General features: G+C 38.0%; 1 protein-coding gene across 1 annotated transcript; it reads left to right on the top strand.

Moving 5' to 3' along the window:
• The first annotated feature begins 227 nt into the window (after nt 1–227).
• LOC139449913 (fibrinogen C domain-containing protein 1-B-like) lies at nt 228–8036 on the top strand. The gene is made up of 5 exons (XM_071231513.1): nt 228–501; nt 1981–2105; nt 4034–4130; nt 5037–5201; nt 7445–8036. The coding sequence occupies exons 1-5, from the start codon at nt 300–302 to the stop codon at nt 7684–7686; spliced, it is 831 nt and encodes a 276-aa protein (XP_071087614.1). The 5' UTR covers nt 228–299; the 3' UTR covers nt 7687–8036.
• The last annotated feature ends 1033 nt before the right edge of the window (nt 8037–9069 follow it).

The following is a 9069-nucleotide window of genomic DNA, read 5'->3' as shown; positions in this document are numbered from 1 at the left end:
GAAATGGCATGGTTATTTAAGGAAACAATGCAATCGAAAACACATCCTTACTCAAATTAATTACCACATGTAAACCGAACTTTCATTTGTGAAACGGAATTACTTCCTGTTTTCTTAGAAACACTTAGAAACAATTAGGAGCGGCATAAGTGTAAACGGAAATTCACCGAGAACCTAAAGAGAACCATTTACAGCTCTGTGCCAGTATACCCACAGCTGTATTCGTTTTATAAAAGGGATCGCACAAACACGGTAGTCATAGTCATCAAGAATACGTCTTTTAGGTGAAATCGTAAAATATGATTTGGATACTCGTTGTTTCCCAGTTCTTAATGGGATTCCAAACCAATGCAAATATTGAACAGAATCATTGTCATCTAATTGAAGAGTACAAGCACTTACAGACTGCCATGGACGAGTACAAGCAATTTCAGATTACCATGGACACGTACTTGGCATCAAGTGACGGCATCTGTAAAGGCGTATTTTATAACCACAGTGGTGAGTGTTACCTTTTGGCACATCCTTTAACAGTTAAGTCAATGACTGGAGAAAGCGTTGGTTCGTCACACAAAAGGACTGTTTCGATTCCCCACGTGGGGATAATGGGGACTTTTCTCGCGTATTCACGTATTGACCAATTCTCGCTTATTCGCTTTTTCGCATTGTCGCATTTTGAATAATAGTTGTGGCTTTCACCAAAGGCAACAATGCGACAACGTACAAATCAGAAGTGTTGACGCACTGCTGCCCCATCTTGAATGAGTAAAAAGAAGTTTGTATGACAACACCACAAGGCCACATATTCATTATATCTCCATTGCTGCAGCAATCTCATTAAAATCAGATCTTGGTTTTGGCTACCGCTACACAAAGATCTGAGGACATCCAATTACAGATCACGACCATTCACGAACTCTACGGCACCAGTTTCAAATTGGCGACTTTCATTCAAGACTACGGCTTGGAAACATACTTTTCGATTTCAAAATTTGAAAACTCAACAAGTAACTTCTTGAAAGTCTAATAGATGGCCGAGATTGTATGGAAGTAGTTTCCACGGGCTATGGAAAGTCTCTTCTGTTAGCAATGTTTATCCCATTCAAGCGAGTGATAGAGGATGATTTTGAAGCAATCGTGAAAGACGATGATTTTGACGCAATCAGTCGTACAGTCCGTAACTGTCCTTTGAAATACCCAGTGTTAACCTTTTCGTGGTTGCATGATCTGGTAAACGACGCTTTGATTGGACGGATTAAAGGTCGTTCTGACGTGACCTGTAATTTGACGTCCTCAGATCTTTGCTTAGTGATAGCGAGCACAAAAATCTGATTTTAATGACATTGCAGCTCCAGTTGTCCTGAAAACAATTCAGTATTAATGGTAAGATTGGAAACTTTGTCTAAACGAAAACAACTCATTTTTTTTAGAAATTGAAATTATACCAACGTCTTTTGACAGCAAGCCATACACTCTTACATAACTGCTGGCTTTCCCCCACATCAAGCTGACACGCCGTAATATTACAGCAATACTGCGGGAAGCGCCCTTTAAACAAAACTCACACACTCACTGTCTCACTACCATATTTATATTCTAGCTCTTCACTATTAAATCATTATATGCGCTTTTAATTTGAAAATTGTTGGTAGTTACATATATATGAGTCCCATCACACAAACCAACGTAAGGGAAGTGCAATTATTATTAAATATGTATGTAAACATCATAGTTGAGGGTTTCTACTGCATTGTAAACAGCCCCTCACTCACTCATTCAACAGCTTCGTTTGGTAAATTCATTTGCAGTACAGCTGCTACAATGGGGTCGAGAAAATAGGGACCCAACGTGGTGTAGATTCAACATAGATGGGGATCATTGAATACTAAGGTCCACTTGTAGACATGATTACACGGAAGCAAGCATCACCAATCTGAAATTGTTTTGTGAAAAAGGGCTTTGTGGAATATTCTTTTTTAGATTGTGCAAGTATTTTGAAGGAGTATCCGAAGGCTGAAGATGGCGTGTACAGGATAAAACCTTCAGACGAACAAGGCTCGTTCAAAGCGTACTGTGACATGACCCAACATGACGGCGGCTGGCTGGTGAGTACACTCATTCTCATGACAACCTCGACTTGGTCATGGCCAGAAGGACATACAAACAAAGAGCGTTATATTGAATTAGTTGATGATGTGAACGAAGTGTTTACACCCTTCCCGAAAATAGTGAGTGTATGAATACTGTTTTAGGCCGCAATGTGCCAGTTCAATCATGGCAGCCAAATATACACTATCGACTCTGGACAAGGAAAACCAGTCAAAAGAACCATGGGCAGCAAACCATCAGGATCACACAGTCACATAACATTTCTAATTTTAGTCTACGTTTCCAGCAAGTATGATCTGCTGGCGGCCTATTCTGATTAATAACAAGGGTGAAAAAAATCTTATATATTATGTAATATTTTTCTTAATCTTTTTTTGTCAATCTTAATCATTTTTGTCAATATTGCAGATCATTCATATATCAAGTTCTGTTATATTTAGTGATACAATGCTTTGGGTAACTTTTGAAATGTTTGTTTCACAATTTCTGTGCATCAAAATTGATAAATAGTCCCAGTGTTGCAAAAATGAGATACGGGAACATGCGCGTGAATGTAATGTGTCAAGGTACTACAAAGGGATGGTAATGCAACAAGATGTACATCGCTTAAATCTTAAAGTGTTTACTTAGCATCCATTTCTGCTTCCTTTTACAACGTCCACGTTTCACCCGAGTCACCTTACAACTAGCCCTGGTGCATAGGACGGCCTGTCCTCCTTTCGCCTACACCTCATTTCGCCTACACCCTTATCAAAACAAGTGCTGTGTTACCTCTAAAATATTGAACTGACCTAAAAGAAGGTTTAACAGACAAGACAATCTTGAAGCTTTATACATTGTTAAATAGCTGATATTTACATTATGCAGTAATAATAATAATGACTCAGGATTACTGTAGCTTTAGTACATATCCAACGGCATCAAGAAATTGCATTACAGTTAAACAGACAAGACAATCTTGAAGCTTCATACATTGTTTAATAGCTGATATTTACTTTATGCAGTAATAATAATAATAATGAATCAGGATTACTGTAGCTTTAGTACATATCCAACGGCATCAAGAAATTGCACTACAGTTTTTCTTCCACTAAGAAGCTGTGTCTTTAGTCTTTCAATTCTTTCGTCCCTTTGTCTGTCAACACGAGCTCGGGGTCTGCATGATCCTCCAAGATTAATTTGTTTCCTGGAGCGTCTGTCTGCCTTTTCAATCCTCTTGATCTCTTTGATCCTTGATCTAACATATGTCTGTTTGGCCTTGTTAGGAAGCAGGGAAAAAGCAACAGGATACATTTTACCATTTACAAGACAATGAATAATATACACTTGCCATTTTGATGCTGACTTGTAAGCTGATAGGTCAGGTACATATATACCAATGCAATAATAACAACAATAACAGTTCAACAATTGAGCAGACATATAATTTCCTTTAATTAAACCAATACTAAGAACTAACCAATTTGTAACAATTACAAACAATGTGATAAGCGATGATAGGCTACTTTATTCCTTAATTATTAAATAAGATTTATTTAATAAACAAGATTTACTTGCACATTCAAAACAGATTAACAGAATGACCAAGCCAAACAAGAGTTGTGAGAAGTTGTCATAGGTTGTATAAACTTCACTTTGAACCTCTATGCCGCTTGGATTAGATAACAGCCTGAGATGGACAATGCCCATTCATATAATAGGGGTGAGGCAATTAAGCATTTGAATTATTGTAGGCGAAATGATGTGTAGGCGAAATGAGGGCAAGCCATTCAGCGGACAGTGGATGGGTTTGTGGATTTCTGATTACCAAGAAGTTTCATTTATGTTAAATTGTGTGTGTATGCACTGTGGATCATGTTGTCCTAATACTCAGGTAAATATTATGTTTTTATGTTTTGAGTCAATAAATCATTTTGTGTTACAGGTGATACAGCGGAGAGTGGATGGTTTGGTGGATTTCTACAGGACTTGGTTTGAGTACATGGACGGCTTTGGCAATCTCACTGGGGAGTTCTGGCTGGGTAAGAATGTGTACAATGTCATAAATATACAATACATTAATCATAATTTGACTTGTTAAGTCATGGAAGCACACGAATCCTCCATTGAAGCTGAATCGATATATCTTTGAAACCTCGGCATTTTACACAATCGTTATGACAAGAACATACCATAGCATAATATGTTTACACATGCGTTGAAACCAAAACCACTTATTTGTCAGGGAATTTCACACAAATGGTCGCAAAGATGTATACATAGTGTGTCATTAGTTTGTTCAAAAGTCAAAAGTCCACACCGAAGGCATTTCAGTCAAAAAGCAATGTGTTCTTGAATATGTCTGAAAATCTTATTGGAGACATCACAGCATGTTATGTACATTGAAAAGCAAAAGTTGACGTCTCCAAAGTTGAATGACCAAAGGTATTGACGAGACAAATACTTTGACCTATAAGTGAAATAGATGAAACATTGTGGCATTTGTTTATTCAAGTACAAAATATCATAATTATTAATCACAAATGGTATTGTCGCTGTGATGGATATCGTTTTACACAAGTGAGTCAGTGAGTATGGTTTTACACCGCTTTTAGGAATATTCAAGCCATATTACGGGTGGGGACACAAGAAATGGGCCTCACACATATTACCCATGTTGTATGAATGTGGGGAATCGAACCCGTGTATTCTTGACGATCGAACGCCTTAACCACTTGGCTACCCTACCGCCTCATTTTACACACACGTTATGACAAAGAATACAGCGTAGTATAAGATGAAGAACCGTAGTATTTGTTTATACAAATACAAACATACCATCATTATAAAATGCAAATTCTATTGTCGCTGTGGTCCATATCGTTGTTATTTTATTTATATATTTGTATGCCTAATTTGACTTATGGAAACTATGTATTTTATTGCAGGTAACGAAAACATACACCGTTTAACCCGCCAGACAACATACGAATTACGAGTTGACGTAACGTTTTTGGACGGTAAGACTGCATATGGTCATTACAACAACTTCCGACTTGCCAACATGTCGAACTTCTACAGGCTTGCCGTCAGTGGATTCTCGGGGAATGCAGGTAAATATGTAATGTCTTTTGAAGTTTTATGGATCTCGGAGACGCCAACTTCGGACGATATACTCAGATGTCTGAACATGTTTCAACATATCCTGAAGTATGATATATATATAACCGCATTCGACGTAATAAGCGCCCAGGGCCCTCTTAAAATTAGAAATAGGGGGCTCTTATTAGAATATTATTTTGTCGTTGATGTCCACATCAGTTGAAAGATAAATTCCGTGGTTTATGCTGACACCTGAAATGTTTATATACGAGAGATATATTTTTCAAGAATTTAATTGCCCAAAATTAAGGCTGCATATAACACACGAGTGAGTATTATACGCGAATAAATAAGTATTGTGTACATTGATCAATCGGAAAGGGTGCTAATTGGGATTGTTCACTAGCCAATATATCAGCAAATATCACCGTGGGCGCTTATTAGAGCGCGGCGCTTATTACGTCGAATACGGTATATATATGTGTAAAGGTACATTGAGGCATATCTGTATATGTGGCGATGTTGAGTAAAGGAACAAATTATCAATATATATATATTAATATCAATGAGTCAATTATACAGCTCATCTTTGGACTTTTGTATTTTATATATATATATATATATATATATATATATATATATATATATATATATATATATATATATATAAACCTTCACTCCACACACCGACATATACAGAGGTGTGCAGCAATGTACCTTCACTCCACATCAACACATATACAGATATGCCACAATGTAAATCCACTCCACATCAACACATATACAGATGTGCCACATTGTACCTTCACTCCACATCAGCACATATACGGATGTGCAACAATGTACCTTCACTCCACATCAACACATATACAAATATGCCACAATGTACCTTCACTCCACGTCACCACATATACAGATGTGCCACAATGTACCTTGACTCCACATCACCACATATACAGATGTTCAACAATGTACCTTCACTCCACATCAACACATATACAGATGTTCAACAATGTACCTTCACTCCACATCAACACATATACAGATGTGCCACAATGTACCTTCACTCCACATCAACACATATGCAAATATGCCACAATGTACCTTTACTCCACATCACCACACGCACAGATGTGCCACAATGTACCTTCACTCCACATCACCACATATACAGATATGCCACAATGTACCTTGACTCCACATCACCACATATACAGATGTTCCACAATGTACCTTCACTCCACATCACCACATATACAGATGTGCCAGAAGGTACCTTCACTCCACGTCACCACATATACAGATGTGCCAGAAGGTACCTTCACTCCACATCACCACATATACGGATGTGCCACAACATACCTTCATTCCACATCACTACATATACAGATGTTCCACAATGTACCTTCATTCCACATCACCACATATACAGATGTTCCACAATGTACCTTCATTCCACATCACCACATACACAGATGTTCAACAATGTACCTTGACTCCACATCACCACATATACAGATGTCCCACAATGTACCTTCACTCCACATCACCACATATACACATGTGCCACAATGTACCTTCATTCCACATCAACACATATACAGATGTTCCACAATGTACCTTCACTCCACATCACTACATATACAGATATGCCACAATGTACCTTCATTCCACATCACTACATATACAGATGTGCCACAATGTACCTTCATTCCACATCACTACATATACAGATGTGCCACAATGTACCTTGACTCCACATCACCACATATACAGATATGCCACAATGTACCTTCATTCCACATCAACACATATACAGATGTTCAACAATGTACCTTCACTCCACATCAACACATATACAGATGTGCCACAATGTACCTTCACTCCACATCACCACATATACAGATGTTCCACCATGTACCTTCACTCCACATCACTACATATACAGATGTGCCACTATGTACCTTCACTCCACATCACCACATATACAGATGTGCAACAATGTACCTTCACTCCACATCACCACATATACACATGTGCTAGAATATACCTTTACTCCACATCACCACATAAACTATTGCAAGGTGAATAATGGAATTAATGAGAAGGCAATGCTTATAAGTCTCATATTCTACCTGTACATTGCTTAAAGTTGATAATTATTTACTGTACAAACATCATCATGAAACGTGTCTTAATTGCTGATATGTTTACATAAACGGTTAAGACTCAGTTTAATACCATTCAACTTCAGGTGACTCTCTGGCTGGGCATAATGGTATGCGCTTCACCGCCAAGAATCTGGATCTGGACACACACAAGACCAAAAACTGTGCTGTCAGTTATCACGGAGCATGGTGGTACAAAGCATGTTACAGTTCCAACCTCAACGGCAACTACAACGACACGACATCGAAAGGAATGAGATGGGCCAGCAAGCAAACTCAGCATACAAGTATGAAAATTCGCCCGCTACACAGAAACAAAGAAGAATAGCGGCACACCGCGAGGCTCATTAATGTCATGTTATTATTGTTTTCTTCAGAACTGATGGAGAAATAGGGCAATAAATGCAAGTGAACAAAGTACAACGCCAAATGGAATCTGTTGTCTTGCATTGACATTTTATATCTATAGCAGCTAGCACCAAAATTGTTAGGAGTGGCACTTATAATCTATAGATTGTTCTATGTAACCTATGCTTAGTCTAAAGTGCAATTCCTGACATAGTAGCAAAATACTTCTGGCCGAGAAACCGTGGGATATCTAGAATAGGCTTCAGTTTTAGTCCGTGAGGAGACAAGACGAGAGATTATGGGTTTCTAGATGATACATGATTGTGTATGAATGGAATAAATACTTATCAACTGAACTTCAATGAGCTTTGTCAAATTTCACTTGTTGTTAAGTGTCATATTATATTGGGGGCGGTAGGGTAACCTTGTGGTGAAAGTGATCGCTCATTACGCCGTAGATCCGGGTTCGATTCCCCACATCGGTACAATGTGTGAAGCCCATTTCTGGTGTCCCCCGCCGTGATATTGCTGGAATATTGCTACAGACAATTACAATACTAACTCACTCATATTACAATTGAGATGTCAAACAATTTCAATTTCAACTTCTACCATTGTCGGCTCAGAAGTGCATAAGGTTCAGAGTGACAAAAAACACTCCACAAGACTGTATGACAAGATGGAGGACTTCAACTTTTCAGTAGTCAACATTTCCTTTATGTCCTTTGGTATTTACATTTCACAACTTTTGAGGTACAGTCGAGCATGTTCTTTCTACCAACATTTCAAAGACAGCTACACAACACTTTTCTGTGGTCAAGGTTACAGCATTCAATGACGTTTTTAAAACGTTTTATGGTAGACATGTGGACATTTCCAAATTTGACGCATCAGAGACAAAAGAATTATGTCCGTTGCTATTTCCTATTTTTACTTCTTTTTGCAGACTTGCCTTTGTATGTGTTTGTGACGGGTGCCACCGGTGGGGCATGATACGCCCACCTTTTCGCGAACACCTGGTGATGGTATCACCGTTGTTAGTGATTCATAAACACATGCTCACAATACAATCAGAATGGTACAGTTTAACACTTAAATCTTACAGGTCACATAAAGTATCATTCAACACGTACTCCTTTAAGGTCACATTAAGTATGATTTAACACATGATTCGTACATGTCACATTAAGTATGATTTAACACATGATTCGTACATGTCACATTAAGTATGATTTAACACATGATTCGTACATGTCACATTAAGTATGATTTAACACATGATTCGTACATGTCACATTAAGTATGATCTTTGAAAAGAGCTTGAAACCTTCGAACATACATTGGATTTACACCACAAACAAAT

This window comes from Haliotis cracherodii, unplaced genomic scaffold, assembly GCF_022045235.1.
Source record: "Haliotis cracherodii isolate W230 unplaced genomic scaffold, xgHalCrac1.p SCAF_8, whole genome shotgun sequence".
Lineage (NCBI taxonomy): Eukaryota > Metazoa > Mollusca > Gastropoda > Lepetellida > Haliotidae > Haliotis > Haliotis cracherodii.
The sequence above is the reverse complement of the archived record's forward strand: the minus strand, read 5'-3'. Positions and strand labels throughout refer to the sequence as shown.